This window comes from Notamacropus eugenii, chromosome 2 (assembly GCF_028372415.1).
Source record: "Notamacropus eugenii isolate mMacEug1 chromosome 2, mMacEug1.pri_v2, whole genome shotgun sequence".
Taxonomy (NCBI): Eukaryota; Metazoa; Chordata; class Mammalia; order Diprotodontia; family Macropodidae; genus Notamacropus; species Notamacropus eugenii.
Genome location: NC_092873.1, coordinates 184,074,380 through 184,097,320, shown reverse-complemented (window position 1 = coordinate 184,097,320; position 22,941 = coordinate 184,074,380). Strand labels below are relative to the sequence as shown.

The 22,941-nt window shown below is 35.4% G+C and overlaps 1 protein-coding gene across 5 annotated transcripts in view; it reads left to right on the top strand.

The window, feature by feature from the left end:
- POPDC1 (popeye domain cAMP effector 1) overlaps positions 1–22,941 on the top strand; it is a 73,783-nt gene that overhangs the window by 13,430 nt on the left and 37,412 nt on the right. For 2 of the 5 annotated variants that reach the window (XM_072642942.1, XM_072642941.1), the window contains exons 4-7: positions 1,782–1,969; positions 2,667–2,775; positions 16,641–16,808; positions 18,780–18,921. In XM_072642942.1, the coding sequence (XP_072499043.1) occupies positions 1,782–1,969; positions 2,667–2,775; positions 16,641–16,808; positions 18,780–18,921 (607 nt within the window). Of the gene's footprint in view, positions 1–1,781; positions 1,970–2,666; positions 2,776–16,640; positions 16,809–18,779; positions 18,922–19,415; positions 20,725–22,941 lie in introns of those variants that run through there. The other 3 variants (XM_072642943.1, XM_072642944.1, XM_072642946.1) reach the window with 3 other exon arrangements.

Sequence of the window (22,941 nt, the reverse complement as noted above, 5' to 3'; positions counted from 1 at the left end):
TCAGTCAGAGGACCTTAAAGGGCCTCATGTGGCCTCCAGGGCACAGGTTCCCCAGGCCTGCGTTAGGCCCTACAATTGTGCACGCTTTGCTATGTCATTTTTCATTGTTCTCGTAGGTCATTGGATTCAAGAGTCACTTCTTAGAGAGGGAGAGGAGCTCAGATCAGAGAATAATCAAACAATAGATACATTTAAATTGTGCAGTGTGGTTTCGGAATGACTGTTTTCCAATAAGCACTGTTTTATAAACCTTATTAAGTATTTCTATGTGCCAAACATGGCTGATCATATAAGGGGAATTATAAAGATTAAATAATCTGTGATCCAGAGGTTGCCTACCTTTTTATCATATTATAGAATGGTATATTAATTATATTATGCTATGCCATACTATATTGTATTGTATTATATCTTATACTATAATAGCCTATGTGACATATTGACAAGTAATGAAAAAAATGATATGTAAGTGAGAGGCAGAGAATAATACTGGATAAAGAATTGCCCTGGGATTAAGAAATGCCTTGATTTAAGTGCTGTCTATGACATATATTGGCTATGTAACCTGGGCAAGTCAGTTAACTTCTCTGCTCTCTAGTCCAGTGGTTCTGAAACTTTTTGGTCTCAGAACTTCTTTATACTCTTGAAAAATTATTGAGGATACTCCAAAGAGCTTGTTTGTGTGAGTTACATCTATTGATATTTACCATATTAAAAATTAAAACCTGCATTTAAAAATATTAAATCATTTAAAAATGACAATAGACCCATGACATGTCAACATAAATAATTTTTATGAAAAGTAACTATTTTCCAAAAAAAAAAATAGTGAGAAGAGTGGCTTTGTTTTACACATTTTTGAAAATTTCTTTAATTGTTTGGCTTAATAGAAGATAGCTAGATTCTTACACGTACTTCTGCTTTCAATCTGTGTGACTTGTTTTGGTTCAAGTGTATGAAGAAAATCTGGCCTCCTACAGATAAATAATTGGAAAGGGAAGAGTAATTTAATAAGCAACTAATGTCTTTGTATTACTATGAAAATAATTTGGACCTTGGGGACATCCCAGAACTCCATAGACTATGCTTAGTGAACTGCTGCATATTTTCTGATAGTGGCTATTTTGTGGACTATTTCTAATCGTGATGCAGTATTTAAAAGTGAGCATGTTTTGTTTTATTTTTTCAGTCCATATATATTATTTAAAAAGGTATTCCAGTTATGGCAAATTTCAGCATTTTATTGATAGAACTAGAAAGGACAGCTATGCTATATTGTGACAACAGATAATATATTGTGACTAAAAGCTCGGTTATTTCACAACCCATAGGAAGAGAAGTTATGAATATAAAGAGCCTTCTTATGCCTTTACACTGTTCAATTTCAGTGAAACTATTGCCTTGAAGTAGAGCATAGGCAAGAATATTGCCTATGTTGTCAGCCAAGGTTACAGTATCCGTTGCTTTTGCTAAATTTTTTCCCCTTTATTATGAGGAAGATTTTTATTGTGGGTCAGGTTGTTTTTAGAAGGAGAAAGTTGCATATCCAGAAATGACTTTGTAAAAACAAAAGGTATCAATAAATCTTATTTTTAAAAATTAATGTAAAATAGAAATCAGTATCATTACTTCATCTTTCCACAAGCAGTATATTGAGATGAGTAGAAGATCCATAATATAAATTAGAAACATGTTTACCCTTTAAGAAGAGAATATAGAAACATATCTTTTATGTTTACTGAATCAACCCTTTCAACTAGTTCTTATGCTTTGTATTCCAGATAAAAATCGAAAAGGAACTCACTGGTGTATACCGGCGAATGTTTGAACCACTACATGTACCCCCAGAATTGTTCAAAAGATTAACTGGACAGTTTTGCAGTATTCAGACCCTAAAAAGGGGCCAGACCTATGCTGCCGAGGATAAAACATCTGTGGATGACCGCCTAAGTATCTTACTGAAGGGAAAGTAGGTGCTATACGAAAATTGAGGTTCTTACTTTAGATAGCAGTAAATGTTAGAATTGTTGAAAACAATTGGATTTGTTTGTTATAACTGGTAGAGATGGTTAGAATTTATTTCTATACACTTCGGTGAATTCACAGAATTCTCACTTGTTTTAAGATGGTTATTTCTCCATATATATTTTATTTTTTTGCCTTTTAAAGTTAGAGGGTCAGAATTGCACTTGCTATAAGGGATAACAATAAAATTAGAATAAGAAATAACATCTCTTCTTCAAGTTTTGATGCAATGTTTTAAGTCTTACCTCTGGGGAGAAAAAAAGCAGGTTTGGTTGTTTTATTCTTTGTTGATTTCCAGAAATCGAACTTCTAAGAGTGATGCCAGACATCATAGGATTGAAATTATTATGTTAAAACAACCATGACTTGAGATATCACGGCTTTAAAAATGGATTCTGCCTTTGGGAGAGATGTTCTGTGCTCTAGAAAGCACTGTCAAGAAAATTCATTGGTTAAATATTTGTCCAGAGATCGAGTGAGAACACTCAGATGTGTCTTGCACCTGTGGTCAGTCTTCAAAAACAAAAGAACTTCAAAACCCCAGGAAGTGATGAGGATAGTAAATGTTCAGATTCAATTCATATTACCATTTGTTGCTAAAATGTTATATGCATGTTATTAACAAATATTTTTATCATCAGAATGAAGGTCTCCTATCGAGGACATTTTCTGCATAATATTTACCCCTGTGCCTTTATAGATTCCCCTGAATTTCGATCAACTCAAATGAACCGGGGTGAAAAATTTCAGGTATGGTTCAGTGTGATTTATAATAACTGGGTATAGGTCAAAGAAAACGCAAAACTGTCTCATAATGCCACAAAAGTCAAATAGATGGCCATAAGTAATGGTTGCTGTGAATTATCAGTGTACAACATCCATGGGATAGATACAGAGTTCACTTAAAATCAATGACTTTCATTTTCAGACAAAACTACAATTTGGTTTGGTTCTATAGAACTTAATGGAACCTTGAAAATCCTTATTATAGAGGAGAGACTAATTAACTTTCCTTATACTTAATGAACACACTTAAGAATGAGTTTCTTTATAGTGGTGATAATTTATATGTGAACAAGTCAGTATGCTTAATTTCTTTTGTGTCCTCAGAAAGGAATAACTACCTCATACCCTGGCACTCTCTCTCTTTCTTTTTAAAGTAAAGAAAAAAATTGCTGCCCCTTTTCACTAGTAACCATTACTTCATTAATGCTAGGAAGATAATGAAGGATTTTTTTTCTTAGCTGTTATTTTCCTTCTTGGCCAAGTGATAACTTTGATTCATTCATACTTTGAAAGATCTGTGATTTCATCACTGTGGATATTGCTTCCATCTTATCATCTTGCAACAAAAAGCTATGTGATTTAGAAATGGCTAAGCTATGAGTGGGCTAAATCTCATGAAAAATATGGGTCTTGAAATATATAGGAAACAGTAGAATGGAACAGGGTGGCATAATTCTTTGTATAGAGGTGACTGGGAAGAAAAGGTCAAGTAATGGGTATTGGTGAAATTTTACATTTTGCAACTTTACAGAAAGAGTTTTTGAGAAAGGCAGAGACTCATGAATTGTCAGGTCTCTGCTAAAGACTCACCATAGTGCCTTCCCTCTGAGACTACCCCTAGTTCATCCTGTATAAATCTTATTTGTAAGTGCATAGTTGTTTGCATATTGTCTTCCCCATTAGATTGTGATTTCCTTGAGAATGGAGACTTGTTACTGTCTTTCTTTGTATCCCTAATATTTAGCATAGTGCCTGCCACAGAGTAGGTCCTAAATAAATGTTACTTACTGACTTTCTACCCTTCCTGATAGCAAAGTAGTTAATATAAAACTGCCCCATGCCCTACCCTCCCAAAGTAAGTTGTTCCATTAATTTAAGCTATTTCTTCCTGGAAATTGAGAATTAAAGAGATTTGATTCTTAATAAAATATGGCATGGTGAAGGATAGTGGTCTTCACTTTTCCAGAGGCTTTGCTCAGCTTATCTCTGTAGAAAGTGCCTAGAGGGCTATTTCTCAGTGAAGAAATGGATTATTATTGATAATGATGATAATTGTGGTTATAGAAAAAGAACCTCTGAAATTTTCAAAATGCTTATTATCCTATGTTATCTCATTTAATCTTCAAAATAACCCTATTTGGTAGGTACTGTTATTATTTCCATTTTATAGATATGGAAGCTGAGACTCGGAGAGGTTAAGTGACTTCATAACTAACAAATGTCTGACTTGAAATTCAAACTTCAGCCTTCCTAACTCCCAGTCCAGGACTTTATCCACTTTGCCATGCCTTAGAATTCTATAATTAGAAAAAGGAGTGGCCAATGTAAGCTCATGAGAGACATTATAGTTTTGTTGTTTCAAAAATTCTATTGCTGGCAATGCTCAAGAATAAAAATAGTTCTCAGATATCTATGTCCGCCATGTGCCAAGCTAGTTCACAGATGGTCAAGTCTGTGCATGTAGCCAGCTCTCTTACCTGTGCCAATGAGAGAATGATTGAATCCATGGATCATAGTTCTTCTCCCCTTCATTTTAGCTATGAATTGTGACCTTTCCCCCCAGAGAACACTTCATTTAACCTCTCCTTCTCTTCAAAATGAAGATGCAATTCTTGCCCTTCCCACCCCAAGGTTCCTTAAAAGGAAAGTTCTTTGTTATTGTTAGGCAGCTAGGTGGTGTATTGGATAGGGTATTGGACTTAAGAGTCGGGGAAAACCTGAGTTTAAATCCTGCCTTGCCCGTTTCCTAGCATTGTGACCCTGATCATGTCCAATCGATCCCTTTCAACCTCAGTTTTATCATTTGTAAAATAGGAGTGATAGTAATGATAGCACTTTCTTTACAGAGCTGTGATGACACTCAAAGGAAATGGTATTTGTAAACACTCTGCAAACCATAAAGCGCTCTAAAACAATTAGCTATTAATATAAACTTTAAATATTATAAAAATGTAAAAGTTGTCAGTTGTCATAAAAGAGAGATTGAACAAATATTAAAGCTAGGAGGAGGGGAAAGTCAAATGGACAGGATGAACATGATAGTTCACAGAGCATAAGATTTGGGGTAACACTGCCAGAAGCGCTATTTGTAGTGTGTGTGTGTGTGTGTGTGTGTGTGTGTGTGTGTGTGTGTGTGTGTGTGTGTAAAACTGAGCAGTCTGATCACTTGGCTTTCTGTTCTGTCCCTTTCCCATGGAGCACAGATGATTTGTTAGCTAGTTGATTCCTAAAGTCACCAACTGAAGAACGCTAATCTCTTTGGGTGATGGTCTCTCTGGCAGTGGAACTGTTTTTTATGTAAATTGAGGTTTCTATAAAACTTTATATAAAAACTGCCCCCCTGCTGTTGTTTTCTAGCAAAATCAACAGCTTGTTCTGTGGCCTGAAGGCTTGGAAACCAAAGCTTTATTGGTCCAAAGGGAGGTGGGGAAGGGGGGAATTCTAGAAGAATGGATTTTTCCATGGATAACAGCTTGCCTGCTTCTGTTCCATATTTGCCAAAAATTCAAACCCAGAGTAGAAGTGACCTGGCTGATTTCACAGGCTGTCAAGCTGGTAGGAAGTGGGTGAACTCTTAAGTTTTAACCAGGACTCACATAAAACAGGATCTTAATTTACAAAGGCAAAACTTCAAATTATGCAGTAAAGTAATTCCATCTGTCACTGGCCAGTTTCCAAACTTATATCTTTTAGTACCTAGTATACAGTTCCAGGCACCCTATGGGAATTCAATAAGTATTAAGAGAATGAATAAACCTTTTTTCTCAGGACACATTCCCTTGTTCTTGGTGTATGTAATATGGCACCGTGCCCAAAAAGATTAGGTAAATTTTCCACAGAATGAAGACAGCCAACACTTCCCGACTAAACAGAGTTCTATATTTCCAGTTCTAAATTGTTGAGAAATTCCTTCTTTTTCTTGCCCCTTTCATGCTAGTATTTTTTTTTATTTGTTTGTCAAATCCACTTTCCTTTTTTAGGTGGCAAAGAGTCTGAGAACATATGTGTTTTTTATGGCCAACAAGCAAATAGGGAATGTTTTTCTCGAAATGTTAAGAATAAAGAAACTGTTGATGTGTGGCCATGGGTGGCTTGAATAAGCTACAGTCTCATTATGTTGGAAAGGGTGTGGGATGGGTTTGGAATCTAAAGTCAGGACTTGATGGACTGCTTGCCAGGCAGCCCCTCCCCTGGGTATGGGCCCAGGAGAGGAAGTTTGTGAAGGTTTACTGTAATTCCCAAACCAAAAAGAAATCCTTGTGCTTCTAACTTGATACCATTATGAGCTATATTTCCTCAGCAGAAACTCAAATATGGCATTGAAGAGAGTCCCACTAATTGGTCTGGAAGCAAATTTAGCCTACTGTAGCTTTAAAAATTCCTGGAATCTATTATAAAACTTTCATGTTTTATAGAAGTCTGTTGTCAGCTAACTGGTGAGACAGCTCTGCTTTTAGATAAAACTGCTCAGTTAGCAGAAATAAACCATTACCCACAAAATTGAATGGCCTTAGTCATTATGCTTGTGACCAACCCCATATCAAAATAACCTCATGAGGAATAGAAAGAAGTATTTACCTCTCAAACCTTGTGGATAAATGTTACAGTAAAATATTCTCATTTTGAATTCTACTTAACTCAGAATTTGTCATCAGTTAAGGACCAAACTGAAATATACCTTTATACCATTTGTGGGACAGGGATTTAATAAATAAATTAGTACAGAAGATTTCAAAGAAAATGTTTGACTTACCAAAGAGACTTGAGTTTTCAATTATTTTAAAACTCATATTGATATATAAACATAATTTATGAATTGCAGATCATTCTTGTCCATTAAAACAGTTCTAAGTATCTCTTTTTGATAACATTTTTTAGTTCTAGGTATTCAATAATATTTAAAAATAATAAAATTGTATTTCCTGAAGAATTATCCTGTACTTAAGATTCTTTGCCCATTCAGACCACATTTTTTAAACCAATTAGTCAATAGCAGTAAGTCAGCTTTCCTTTCAGTCTGGTTCTATACTCTTAGAACCAAAATATCTAGATAATTTTGAGTCTTAGAACTAGATGTGGCTAGAAGGCTTTAAGGATATTCATTTAAATGTAAAGTCTATAAATAAGAAAGTCTTAGACAAAAATAATTAATAATTTTCCAAAAGAATGCATACAGTTTTAGTTTTATCAATTTTTTCTATTCTTTGATTCTTAAGATTAATAATAAAATTAATTCTAGGCTAGTCTTTTAGGCAATTCTGCAGAAAGTAGAGATGCATGCATGAGTATGGATGTATATGGTATTAGACATAGATTGTTGCTGTTTTTTGTCATTGGCTCTCAAAGAGGACCCTGACATCTAGAAGGTGATGCCATGATGTGCATGTGAATTGAATCTAAATGAGGAAGGGCTATGCAAGGTCATCAGCCTCACTTTATTTTCTCGACCCATCTGGGTCCAGTGGCCAGATACAAATCAGGATGACTGGAGATGGCCTTGGATGCAGTGGAAGATTTTGGCCTTTTTAAACCAAGGTCTCTAATAGGTCAGCATACTGGATTTAATCAAATTTACTTTCTAAATAACAGATAATTCTAAAACGATTGAATTGTTAATCTGTGCAATGGGAAAGTTTTCACATGAGATATAGGATTTGCAATTTGTAATTTTATCTGTATGAGGGAGCTCATTGTTCTGTTGGATAATTCTTATTTTTAGAAAGTTACTCTTGACATCCAGACTGAATATGCCTTTTTTACAATTTATATCCGTTGATCTTACTTCTCTTTTCCTGCAGTCAGTCAGAAAGTGTCTATTCCACTTTCCATGGACCAGTGTTCAGATATTTGAATTTGACTATCGTAATCCCACTAAATCTTGTCTTTTTCAGACTAATTGGTCCCATTTGCTTTGATTGGTCCTTATAAGCATGATCATCATCCTGGTGGATAGCCTCAGGAAGCATTCAACCTTTTAGGATCTGTCCTTCAGTGTAACACCTACTAAATAGTAATTTCTTCTCTTTTATCCAGGAACCCTAAGGGTCTTCCCCTCCTAGTTTTACTTTTTTTATTGTTATTAAATGGGTCATCCCTTGACTAACAATTTAAAGAAGCCTACTCATTGAATGAGTATATCTCACTTAACCTGAGAATGTGATAAGACCTTAGCCTGAAAGGGCCAGGGTCTCCCACTGCATCCTGGGCCATTTCCAGTCATCCTAATAAATATCAGATCACTGAACCCAGATGGCTCTGGAGAAGAAAGTGAGGTTGGTGACCTTGCACAGTGCTCCCTCACTCAAATCAAAGTCAACTGCAAGTCATGTCATCTTGATGGCTTGGTCCTCTTTGAGCATGAAGGCTTCCCAACTTTGTGGCAGTTATAAATTTAACAGCCATGACATATATGTTTTATCTAAGGCATTAGTGAAAATGTGACAGTGCCAAGCACTCATACTTGGTGTGTACACTGTAGCAAAAGTGTCAAACATGGGGCCTGATACACTCCTAACAATAGCTCAAATCCAATTAAAATGCAATTAGAAAATATTTAACAAAAAAATACACTTGAACATAGATTATGCAAATCTGTAGTTTTCTAAGCCAATATGCATTCCACAGGGATCCTTGGTGGTCCTTATTTCAGTGTTAGCTTGACTGTACTGTGCCAGAGACCTTCTTCAGAGCAGACATTGAAATAGTAATGACTTTTCTTTGGGTCTGGCTATTCAACAAGTTCTAAATCCAGTGCTTATCACAGTGCCTGGCACACAGTAAGTGCTTAATAAATGTTGATTGATTGATTAAATCCACCTAACTTTTCTTTTACTTAGCCTATATCTTTCTGTCTTTTTCACAAGAATAGTGTGAAAGTATTAAATATTTTGCTAAAATCTAGTTAAATTATTGTTTGTAACATTTCCCTTATCTATCCATCTAATACTCTTACCAAAAAAAGAAAATGTGATTAATCTGGCATGATCTGCTTTTGATAAAGCCATATAGAATATAAGCATATATATATATGTATATATAAAATTTATAATGTTAACTACATTATTGAAGTTAAAAAATAAAGTATGACATGAGTTAAAATTAAGATAATGGTTATTTTTCAGATATAAATATATTTTTAAAATTATTATTGAATCTTCAGTATAAAATTCAGGGAGATTGTCCAAATATTGGTTGGTAGGATTTGTTCATTCATTCAATAAATATTTATTTAGCACTTTCTGTGTGCCAGACACTGGGGACTTAGAAGTAAAAACAAAACTGCCCTGGTAGGAGGATACAATAAAAATGCATTGCAAATTTTAGTGCAAATTTATTTCAGAGGCAGGGGCACTAGCAAGTTTGAGGATCTGGAAAAGCCCTGTGTCAGAGGTTTGGCTTGAGTTCCACTTTGAGGAGAGTTCAGATATGCTAAGGAACAGATACAAGGAGAGCCATTTCTAGGCCTAGGAGAAAGTCAGTGTAATAGCAAGGCGTTAGAAGGTGGAATGTCGTGGTTGAGGGACGCTGAGTAAACCAGTTTGTCTGAAACGTAGAGTGATGTGTGATGGACCCAGAAGGGTGAGTTGGATCTAGATTATGAAGGACTTTGAATATCATCTAGAGGACTTTGTGGTTTATATTAGAGGCAATAGAGAGCCACTAGAATATCTAGGGTACAGGAATGACTTAGATCTGCATCTTAGCAATATTTATTTGGCAGTTTGTGAAGAAGGGATTGGAGGGGAGGGAGGTTTGAGACAGACCAATTAAGATTCCAGATGCAGCAATAAAAATATTTTTCTTAGGGCCAGTTGTTTCCTAGAATATTTCCAACCTAGTTATCCCATTTCTCTACTGCATATGAACTGCACTTTTTAAAATCACTGATGATAACTCATAGGACTAAGGAAGATCTCTCTCGCTTATTTCAGTCAAGCTACCCCTATTGTCACAACAGCTTGACTACTGGAGTTCAGTCCTCATGTAGTTTGCCTGCCATCTCCCTATTAATGTCTACAAAATCATCAATTGCTCTTCATGTACCTATCCTGCTATTTCTGTAAGTCACACAGAAATTAGCCTTTAATACACCATTGTATTCATCAGGCTCTGGAGATTCTCATCATTTAGACAGGAGGATTCAACTATCATTGGTATTGGTGCTATACAGCAAGTTGATACAAGTCAGTCTTATGGTAATTGCATCACTATAATTACTATATCTTTACTTTTTAGAACTTCTTTTATCTTTCTGTTTGCTTAACACTTGGCATAGTACCTGGTTCATATGGGCATTTAATAAATACTTGTTGACTGACTCTATTATCTATTTTTGCATTAGTTGGTTTGTGTACCTATGAGAACGAATATACTGAATGATGGAGACAAGTTACTTTTGGGTCTTGAAGTATGCCTAAAAGGTTACCAGATTCTGTAGATAGACCTAAATAGAAAGCCAAGATAGAGAAAAAAGTTCTATGTATACCAGTATATTTGTAGTGGTAGCCCCAAATTGGAAACTAAGTTGGTATTTTTCTATATAAAAATACTAGAGAAATTTTATTTATCTATAAATATATATGTAATATATATAAATATACAAATCTGTTGGAAAAATAGCTAAACCTATTGTAGTATAGAAATGTAATGAAATATTATTGTGCCATTAGAAATGCTGAAATGGATGATTTCAAAAGAAATTGGAAAGATATACATATATATTATTTATTTATTTTTAGTTTTTAACATTCACTTCCATAAGATTTTGAGTTTTAAATTTTCTCCTCCTCCCTTTCCTCTCCCCTCCCCAAGATGGCATGCAATCTGATATAGGCTCTACTTATACATTCATATTAAATATGTTTTCAAATTAATCATGATGTAAAGAAGAATTAGAACTAATTGGAGGAGCCACAAGAAAAAAGAAACAAAACAAAACAACAGAAGAAAAAGAGAGCAAATAGTATGCTTCCATCTGCATTCAGACTCCAAAGTTATTTCTCTGAATGAGCATAGCATTTTCCATAGTGAGTTTTTGGAAGTTGTCTTAGATCTTTACATTGCTGAGAAGAGCCAAGTGTATCAAAGTTAGTCATCACACAGTGTTGTTACTGTGTACAATGTTCTCCTGATTGTGTTAATTTCACTCAGCATCAATTGATAAAAGTTTTTCCAGGCAGAAGTCTGAAGTCCCCCTGCTCATCATGGAATTGGAAAGATCTTTATGAATTGATGCAGAGTGACGTGATTAGAACTAGAACATTTTATACAATGGTGACATTATAGGAAAATACAATGTAGAAAGACTTTAGAATTCTTGTCAACACAATGAACCATGAGTCCAAAAGAATAAAGATGAAACATGCTACTCTCTTCCTAGAAGTCATTGATCTTAAAATGAAAAAAAGAGACGTACATTTACAGACATGGCTAATTCAGGAATTTGCTTTGCTGGACTACACAGCTATATATTGAGGGGCTTAAAATTTTCTTTTTGCTCAATTGTTAGTGGGGGGAGCAAGGAGAAGAACAGATTAATTTTAAAAATTTGTCACGAAAAATAAAAATAATAGACTATATAAAAACCAAAGAATTTTGACAAGCCAAAGCATTGGATTGAATCTAATAAGATGAAATTCAATTAGAACAAATATAAAATATCATTCTTAGGAAAATTAAAAAATTAACTTCATAGGTACAAGATAAGGGAAGAATGTTTAGAAAGCAGTTGCTCTGAAGAAGATTGGGAAGAGTGTTGTTAGTGGATTATAAGCACAATATGAGCTATCAGTAGCATGTGGGGAGCAAAAAAAGTTAATGGGACCTTGGACTGGATTAAAAGAAGTATAGTTTCCAAGAAAAAGGGCATAGTCCCACTGCACTCTGCCTTTGTTGACCTAATCTTAAGTATTTTCTTCAGTTTTGAATGTTACAGAAAGACAGTGATAAAAAGGAGAATATCCCATGGAGGGCAGCTAGGGCAGTGAAGGACTTTGGGTCCATGTTAGAAGAGGATCAGTGAAGAAATTTAACATGTTTATCCTGGAAAAGAGAAGACTCAAAAGAGACGTGCTCATTGTCTTCAAGTGTTTGAAGAGCTCACAGAGAACAGAAATATTACACTTATTGTATTCGGTTCCAGAGGGCAGAATCAGATGCCATGTGTGGAAAAGGCAGAAGAAAATTTAGGTTTGATGGCAGGAAAACCTTCCTAGCAATTTAAGCTGTTCCAAAATGGAATGGGCTGACCCAAGTGAGGGCAGTTTCCTTATCTTTCAGAGACTAACTGACCACTTGTTCACGTATGGGTTTAATTGATAGTTGCTGAGATTCTTCTAACTCAGACTCTCTGCTTCTGTTCTCTGACTTGCATTGATGCTTCACCAACAGACAAATAATGGTATTCGAAAAATGGGCTGTTTGTTTCAGAGAGAAGCTTGGTGTCATTGAAATAACCATGCACTTCCCCAAAGGCAGTCTGGTCTGCTGCCCTCCCTGGTGTTCTGTGGCGGGTCCAGCTCGCTATCTATTTGTGTTACCTTTCTGTTACTGTGTCCTCACAGACAGGCTCTTTGGGCAGCCCATGCAGTTGTATATTGTAATCTGGACAATAAGCATTCTTCATTCACTTATTTTTTTTCTGAGTACACTGTACTCTTGAATAGTTATGGTTCTCATTAAGGAAACTACAGTATTCTAGGGCGTGATGTATAATTATATCTAAAAATAGGAGAATCCAGAGAATTGCAGTTAGAGTTGACAGAGTATTGGACTTGGCTTCAAGAAGATCTTGATTTGGATTTCTTCTCAGACACTTATTAGTTTTCACCCTAGATTAATCAGTTAATATCTTTGGACTTCAGTTTCTTTACCTACTATAAAATAAAGGAGTTGGACCCGACCTTTAAAGTTTTTTCTAGCTCTAAATCTCTGATCCTGCGATTTCTAGAGACTCACTGTTCTATTTGGGCTATGAACTGGACTTCCCCTGTTAATAGTGCTAAACATCTTATAGGAATATATATACATATATATATATCTTCTCCATAAGATTCTATAAATGAGTTTGTATTCTAAACTGGCATTGCCCTTGGTTACCATATCCCTCAATTTGACAAGGAGATTAAATGTTCACTGGCTCAAGTGGTTTTTCAGCTGTTATGGTCTCTTCATTATGGCAATTATTGGCCACCAGTTAAATTTCTTTAAGAAAAGGTTGTAATCTGTGTCAACATCCATTTTTCCATCTAGTTTCTTTTGGCACCAACAGCTATTTAAATGTTGGAAGAGAAATGTTTTAGTTGCATGCCATTTCATTTCTTATTTCGATCTTTACAAATTAGAAGTCTGACTGTATAAGATTATAGGATCACATAAGATTTGAGAATGACTCCCATTATCAGTAACAGATTTCTTACTGTCTGTTAAAGTATATAACCAGTTGCATTATTTTGTGCTGTCAGTGTTTGACATGGCTAGCATCTGCCAATTCTTTTTTTAAGAAGAAAAGTATTTATGATATGTACACATGAAAGTTTTCCTTAGACTATTATCTGTAGCCTCTCTTGTATTTTGCTACAAAACCAAAGTTTCCAATATATATTTTATGAGTTCCTGACATAACCACTCTTTGCATTGATATTACTGTATTTCAAGGTATATGTTTATATAATTTGGAAAGTCTTCCTGAGTTCTTTGTGGAATTTCTCTGTCTTTTCATCCTCCTCAACATGTGCTGGTACATAAGTTTTAGTTATCTTTCAAAATGTCTTGGTCTTTTGGCAAATATTTATCACGAGTACTGAAATATAAGATGACCGAGTGTCTTGTGAAATTCTTGTTGCCACAATTAAACCATCTCTGCTAAGTCCATCTGTGAGAACTTCTGAGTCATCTTTCCATTTAACAGTAGTATCCTGTTTGTTTTCTGCTTTCATTCACAATGAATGTGAAAGATTAATACAATTAAGTTCTTTCAATAGTGTATCCACTTATTTGTACATGAATCTTACATTTAAAGTACCAAGAGCTAAATGTTTGTAGACATTCTAAAAATTCTTAGTACCTTTTGCCCCCTTTCCTGTAACTTTGTTAATTAATATCACTATAGAAACAAAAGGAAATCACACAGATTGGGGTCCATTTATATTTTTCTTTTTTTATGGATTGCCCCAGCCAAAGAATTCATCTCCAAGTTGCTAGCCTACTTAATGAGCCTCTCCATATTTAGCTACTATATTCCTCCAAAAAGTAGACATAATAGACATTGTCTGTTGCCAGGACTATGCCTAAAGATTTTCCAACTTGCTAGAGATTTTGCACTGTTAGCATAGCCCTGAAGATCCAAAGATGGCCCTTAGGTTGTGAAGCGTCTTTGGAGTGGAATTTTAGAGGAAGTTCTGGACATAAATGATGCTTAGTCCTATGAAATGTTCTGGGCTAGTAGTCAGTAAACAGGTTAGACAGCTATCACTAGTTAGCTTTGTAACATCCATTTATTGTACTATCCCTCCATTTCCTTATCTTTAAAATTAGTTAAATTAAATTTAAATTAGTATTGAAATTGGTTTAAAATTAGTATATGATATTTTCAATTAGAGTGTTGCTAGCATCATTTCATAGATGTAGAAGAAAGTTTATGAAGAATCTGCAAATACTCTTCAAATCTGCAGTACTATTATTTACTACCATGGCTTTCTAATGCAGAGTTTTGTGGAATCTTAAGACTCATTACACTGGTTTTTTTTGCTATTGATTTCCGTTTAAGGAATACTTAAACTTATCTTGGTCACCCCTCATTCCTTTTTCTTGATTCTCAAGTCAAGGCACTTGGGTTCAGTTTCTCAATTTCCTGTGCTCCAGTCCCAGTCACTTCAAACCTAGGCTGCTTGCTTGCTCACCACCTGGGCAGCTTTATTACTCACCTGGCTTGGATGCACTGAGAGTCACCAACTCTGTTCCTACCAATAAGTAGAAGGACCAGTAGGTCTTAAACCCTTAACCTACCACTACTGCCTCTGTGCCCTGCAGATCCTATGAACTGTTCTATGACTTACTGACGATGTCCTCCTAAGGATCCCTGGTCCCTGCTGTTTGCCCAGACGCTGCATCCTTAGGACTTCTGGGTCTTTCAATCCACCCTGTACCTAAACTTTCCTTTGTATGATGTTTTATCCTATTTGAATATGAGTTCCTTAAGAGAAGAAACTAGATTGCTTTCTCTGCTCACATCCCCAGCACTCAGCACAATGCCTAGCACAGGGGTGGGAAACCTGTGACCTCGAAGTCACATGTGGCCCTCTTAGTCCTCAAGTGCTGGCCTTTGGCTCCAAACTTCACAGACCAAATCCCCTGCCCCTGCCCCTGCCCTAGCACACAGTAAATGCTTAAATACACTCATTCATCAAATCAAAGCTTTACTATTTACTCTGTGACTTTAGACAAGTTAGCCTATTGGAGCCTCAATTAATTTGAGAGATTGGATTAGAAGAATTCCCAACACCCCTTTTTTAATCTTTCATTGAATCCAATCTCTCCCCTTTAAAAAGTTAAATATTCCAACTTGCTAAGTATCAGTTATTTAGGGGTATAAGTGTCCAGAGAGGAAGGAGAGAAAATTGTTTCACTGTTATCTTTCCATAAAAATTCCTGTATTACAAAGGGGCTAGTGATACGTTTATTTTATTTTTGTGGGTTTTTTTTTTCAAATAAAATGTAGATAAGGTAGCTTTTCTGAATGTCTTTCTGGAGGTACAGAATTTAATATTACATAATTAGTGGACATGCTTTATCTTGGAAACTCTTAAGTTTTCTTTCTTTTTTCCCATAATCAAGTTTAAAGAGGTGGTCTAGGTTTTTAGCTCTTATCTCCCAGTTTGTAAGAGTAACTGTTGTGACTGGTCCTGCTGGGTCATCCATAAAGTACTACTAGATGGATTGCTAAACAATAGAGCTAGCTCCCTACCCCTTCTTCCCCACTGCTGCTCCCAACAGAGGGCCACTCACAAGCCAAACTTTTGCTTTGGCAACCAGCCATGGGATATCAAATTAATTCTCACAAGAGCCAGTTGTTAAAAATGAAAGAATGTGCAAAGATAACCTAGTTCATTAATCCATTTCCTGCCTTGAGAAACTTGCTTCTGTCTCTTTAAACTTTATTCAGGATCAGTTGCCATAAATCCTCCCTGCACCAGGAATATCAATTCACCACAGGTCCCTAATCAACTGATTGGCCACTTGTGATAAGTATATTGAACAACCCTGATCTATACCTAGATATCCTGTGAGGTTGCCCCTCCAACCCCTTTGTTCTATTTACAAGATATCTAAGATGTGAAAGGTGCAACACAGATCTCTGTAAGGTTGTTTTTATTTAGCTGAGCAATTGCTTTTGTACTGCTTAATATATCTTATAATTTTATATGTACAGGAGAGGACCTGTGTGTTGTGGATCTATTTTGAATTAATTGAACCGATTGAACAAATAATTGTTACAATAATAATTTCTGTTAAATTGTCCCATTTGTCCATTCTTCTAGCGTGGTATCGTCACACTTCACATAACCAAATCTATTCAGTTTCTTTCCCCTGCATGTTTGTATCTTTTCCAGGTCACCATTGTTGCGGATGACACCTGTAGATTCTTGTGTTGGTCAAGAGAGAGATTAACTTTTTTTCTGGAATCAGAACCATTTCTTTATGAAATATTTAGATACCTTATTGGGAAGGATATCACAAATAAGTTATACTCCTTGAATGATCCCACATTAAATGATAAGGTAAGTCACTGTATTTCAAAGTTAAAAGATATCTTAGAAGTTCAACCTGTAGTCTTTTGTGTTTTTTCCTTTGTAAACACACACACACACACACACACACACACACTACAGTTTTTTATACATTAAGCTATATAAGTTCCCAAAAGTTCACTGAACATCTATACTGATATCTATAATGGCATAAATTTAACTCTGGGTTTTCAGAACCTGTCAGCTGAAAATAAACTTTGGAAGGACATACCAAGTGGAAATGCTTCAGATATAGACATTGTGATGACCGGTATGTCTATTACATAAGGATCAGCCTGGCTAAGCTCCAAGAGGCTCATTACCAGAAGGTTGGCCACCAAGCAGTGAATGTCTTTGGCCACAGCAACTTATTAAATCATTTGCTAAAGCATAGGATTGCAATCTGCATGGCTGATAGGGGAATACTCACACCAATGAAATCATAGATCTTTGAATTAGTGAAATATGTTCATAAATATTATAAATACTTTGAATCTTTGTGAATGGAATCATTCTTAGATATTTTTTTTAAATCTGTACTAAAGCATTTAAGAAATGACTTTTGTCATTACTTAATAAGGCTGGAAATGTGAGGTTAACATGATAAAGGCTTGTGATTTCCTTCTAAATGAGGACCTCTAAGTTGGAGGGAGGGTGTTTACAAGAAAAAGCCACAGGGAGCAGGAGGGAGGTATTCCAGCGATTTCCCGTATTTCAATTCAGACAGTTTCCAGCCCCATCCACTTTACCATGATGGATATCCATCCACAGGCTTTCTGCCAGAGGGGAGCTTGTCATTATCTTTTTTTTGTCCACACTTATCTTATCGCCATCTGTATAAAGTCTATGTCTAAGCTTGTGATTATTTATTTTCATTGGGAAAAATGTTACCTTAGCAACCAAATCACTAACAGTTCATTTCTGTTGCAGGTATTAGCTGTCATTGAATTACTTCCTTGCTAAACCGTACAGTTGTAAAACCTCTTTAGGCCAATCTGATCTTTAAAAGCAGTCAACCTTTCCATTCACCCTTTAAATATCTTAAAACACAGTTTAAACATGAGGTAGTTTGTATAAAACAGGTGTATGTCATTGTTTCCTCACAGTATTATAAATAGTAATCTCATTTTTCTATTTTTATGAATTTGGGTTTTCACAGACTAGAGTTTCTCATGGTAAAGTACATCAAAATTATATTGAGAATACCATCCCCCTACATATTTTTGCTCTTGTTAAATTGTTTTGGATGAAAGTACATATGACTTTATTTATTTTTTTATAACATCCCTAACAGTTCCCTTGGTTCTGACTTGTCTATTCTTGCATTTTTATTTTGGTCCTGAATATGGGACATGCACTGTAAACTGCCACCAATGATAATAGCATATTGAAGCTAGTATATATTTCATAGCTAAATAGCATTACCAGAAAGTTCATCCATCTCCCAAAGTGAATAGTTTACTTCTAATAACATTTCTTTAAAAACATTAGCAATCAGCCAGCAAGTATCTATTAAGCACCTTCTTGGGCCAGGTGCTGTGATAGGTGCTGGCTAGACAAAGATAAAAGTGATTCTCTCGAGGATTTTAAAATCTAGCTGAGAAAGAGTGTGTGTGTGTGTGTGTGTGTGTGTGTGTGTGTGTGTGTGTGCTATCCCAAAAGTCTTGGTGCAGTTTTAAGATTTAATACAAATTATGTCACAATAAACATTGACATATTTTATTCTTCATTGGGTATTCTTAAAGAATTTGATAAATACTCTACTTAATAGTACATTGAAGAAGTAAGTTTTGTCAGTAATCATTTGGAGACCTGCAAAGGTAAAAGCTTCCCTTAGAAAGACAGTTAAATTATAATGAAGGAGTTGTTTCAGTGTAGGAAGAATCTGAATTTCTACTCAAGAATCTCATTTATTGACCATACACACTGCTTGAAGATACATCCAAAATCTTTGCTTTATAGAATGCCAAAAGATTGGAACGCAAGCCCAGTCTTTGCTCACAGATTTCAGTGATGCAGATGAGAAATAGTATGGCTAGTTCAAGTGATAGTGAAGATGGCCTGCAACATTTCCTCCGCGGGACCTCCACAGCATCCTCTATTCGTAAGTAAACTTAAAAAGTGATGATGTAAATTTATGTCTTGATTTAAAAATGGTTCTCAAAAAAATTCGTTCTCATGGGGAAGACATCTGATATGAGCAAATGTGAATGGAGAGATGACAAACGATGGGTAGTTAACTTCCTCATGCAGAGGTAGTAAGAGAACCACAGAATGTTGCATGCTTGGTCTCTTAATTTTGCAAGTAAATATTGGGTCATTCATAAATAAGGGAAAAATAAGAAAGAAAACCAGAGCTAATTAATTTTTGTGATCCTTATTTTATATACAAGCTTATATTCAAAGTTTTAATACATTGAACCACTTACATAAAACCAGCATATTTATCCATATATTCACTGGGACCTAATTTGATGACTAGTCTCTGTTACTTTGTTTAGACCTTTGAAGTACAACCTAGTACAGTTCTAATTCTCCACTAAGAGCTATGGTAATGAAGACAGCTGGATATTTGTATCTTGGCTGTTTGTTTCCTAGTGTGAGCAGCCAGGTGTGAGCAGCTGGCTTGGAAGCTTAATATCCCTGAAGATGAGAGTGGGAGTGGGAGAAATTAACAGCTTTCGTGAATGACACCTTTCAGACTACTCTAGCTGCTGATGCTACAAGACAATAATTTACCCAGGGAAGACTCATCTGTGTCTAAGATAGCTAAAAGGCGATTAATGAACGCTAACAACATAAATATATATTGAAGATCAAAAGCTAAATTATCATTCCTTGCCTTCTGGACTAACACTACTACTACTGCTACTACTACTACTACTACTACTACTACTACTACTACTACTACTGCTGCTGCTGCTACTACTACGACCATCACCACTATGACCACCACCACCACCACCACCACTGTTTCTACTGCTGCTACTGCATATTGAAGACTATTCAACAAATCCAAGGGAAAACATAAAATCTGTGGATTTCCTACACTTGCATATACTAAGTGACTTCTATTGATGCTTTAGATTGGATTTTAAACTTCCATTAACTTTAAGTAACAAAGGACTTTATCTCCCAAACCTAAATGTCTGTGTGTTTGAATGTGTTTGAATGTGTTTTAATCTTATTTAATTTATATGTTATAGATAAATTAGGTCAAAGATTCTGGTTATTAATGCATTCAGGAGGAAAAAAGTGATTTCCAAGGCACATACAGACCTTCAAAGAGTCATTTAGGCATGGACAGTAATTGTTGATGACCAAAAAATTATATAGTTTCTATTTCACCTCAGATACAAAATAGTGAGTTGTCTTTAGGTTTCTTCCAGTATAATTTTCAAAGGAGTTAACTGATTTTGACTAAATTTAGAACACTTTCTAACGTATGAAGATAGACCTTCCATTCTATTTGAGACTGTCTACTGTCTTGAAGTGATAGGGTAGCAAGCAGAATGTTTTAGATGGGCCTATGTGTTCAAAAGTTTTGTGGAGTTCATTGAAATTTTCTGTATGGATAGAAGTTACAAAGGTATATGGTTGAACTGAGTGAGGTCTACAGTTCATACCACTACAAAGGTAGCTGTGAAGTCAAAAATTAAGATCCATGTGATTGACCTGTTTCCCTATTGAATAAATTGTTATGCAATAATTATTATTCCATATTTTCCTTGATTAATTAATTTAATTAATTCCTTGATTAATTAATTTAATTAATTTAATTAGCACTGGATATATACCAAAAGCAGGCCTCATAGTATATATCGTTATTTATATATTATTTTTGTTGACATATGATCTTTTATTGTAAGAAATTTTTAATAAGGTAAAATAAAAATATAAAGAAAATGGTTTCAGTTCATTGGTTCATTTCCCTGTACAATATCTTTTCTCCTGGGAACAGTCACATATGTAACAGAGATTAAATGGACTTTACTTGGTTCTCATTTCTTTTGTACCTTTCTAACAAAAAATAGTACAGGATGTTTTTTGGAATATGTGAAATTCTACATATGGACAGGCATAACACAATAAAACCTATAGATATGATCTAGCCCAGATTGTCCGAGACCGCATCAACCACATAAATCTAGAAGTCCTTCAAACCTACTTTACATTGCTTTGAAGGAAAGTCTTTGAATCAGGAATAAGGTTGGGTTTCTTACCCTGTTCAGTCTCCAAGCCAGTCTTTTGGACATCCAGCTGGTCCAGAACCCTTCTTGGCTGCTCTTTGTTAAATGGCTCAGGCTCTCAGGTCTAGTACTGTTCATCTGGGACTGGCCCCTTTATTCCATTTTATTTCCTCTAATAGCCTCCTGGGGCATTGATAATAGTGGTATTTAATCTGAATACTGCCTTGCCTATGGCCACTTTTGAAAAAAGCAGCGTCTCCTAAAAGTAAAGCAGCTGGAAAAAAAAAAATGACTAGGAAGGCTTTCCCGTCAGCAGCAGTAATCTGCAGGGTAGCTGAGGGGTGGAATTATCTTCTATATTTCTCAACCTGGATGGTGATGGTGATAATAGCTAGCTTGGAGATAGTGGTCAAAGGTTTGCAAAGCACTTCACACATACTGCTTTGATCCTCACAAAAACTCTGTGAGATAGTTTTTTTATTTTTATTATTAATTTATCAACTCAATAATATAATAAATTATTTATTTTTATTATTAATTTAATTATTATTTTATTTTTACTATTGATCCCTTATGTTATTGTTATTTTTTTTAATTATTAGCCCCATTTGGAGCTGGGGGAGGTAAAGTGATTTGCTCAGGGTCACACAGCTCATAAGTGTTGGAAACACAGGAATTCCAGGCTCTGAGTTCTTCCATCATTCTATTCACTGTACTGTCTAGCTGCCTGCTCATGGACAATTATAGGTTTGAACATTCCTCTCTCCCCCCGCCCAAAGAACTGTTGGTAAGTATATCTTCCCTACCTTGGATCTGACTTCTATGTTTTCCCCCTTCATCTTCTTGACTGTCACATTCACAGCTGTGCGGCACTCAGGGATTCCCTGCCTGTACATTTTTGCATCTCCTCTGTTTTAAGTCTAAGGTCCCTGATGCAGATTCTTTGAAATAAAACACTACAAAATAAACTCTTTGCAGGTAGTGTGTACTGGACTTTTCTGACAGTCCTTGACTTTATTTTTTAAATTTCTTGGCCTCTTCCCCTGCTTAATGGGATACTAGTATTTGAGTACTGAGAAACTGAAGCAGATCAGCACATTAATATTAAATGTGAGTTGTTTCATTCTCTTTAAGAGGATTTTTAAGAACTGATCCAGGCCTGGATTTGAATCTTGTTTGTATTTTAGGTCTCAGAGACTCAGTGGAGCCTGAATATAGTTTTCTCTTTTCCCTTTGAAACTCTCTTCTGTATAGCCTCTGCTTTTGCATATTTGGAGGTCATTTTTTTAATATTAAATTTCGTCCATATTACCAATTATGTTGCCTAATACTGGAAACACACAGACACACACACACTCACACACATATAACGTGACTTGATAAAGTTGCCTTCAACAAATTTTAGCTGAAGAAAAATCATTTAATTCTTCCTTGTTTGGGAGGGAGGAGGAAAGATGGTTTTATTTGCTTTTGCTTTTATCTTCATCAGAACCACCTGGGATTTAATTGATGGAAAGAACTTTAGTGATGAAACAACTGCTTCTGCAGTTTATAGTTTTAGAAAATTGTCCCTGAGAAACTGAATGGTTAATTTACTTGTTCAGCTAGTATGTCAGAGATAGAACTCAAAACCAGGTCTTCCTGATTTCAAGGCCAGTTCTCTCTCCGCTACACCTTGATTCTTCCTTGTCCTTTAAAAAGGGTACATAGTAATATGATGGAAAGAGTAAAAAATTTTCTGGGATGTAGTTTTGTAGTTCCTGTGTGACCGTAGACAAGTCACTTAATCTATGAAATGAAGAAGTTAGTTTGTCTTGATGGCCTCCAAAGTCCTTCTTTACTCCAACCTATGATCTTATGAATACTCAACCGTATGTAATCAAATGTGTTTATCTCATACCCAAAGATGGCAAACTTTGTGTCTGTAGAATCTG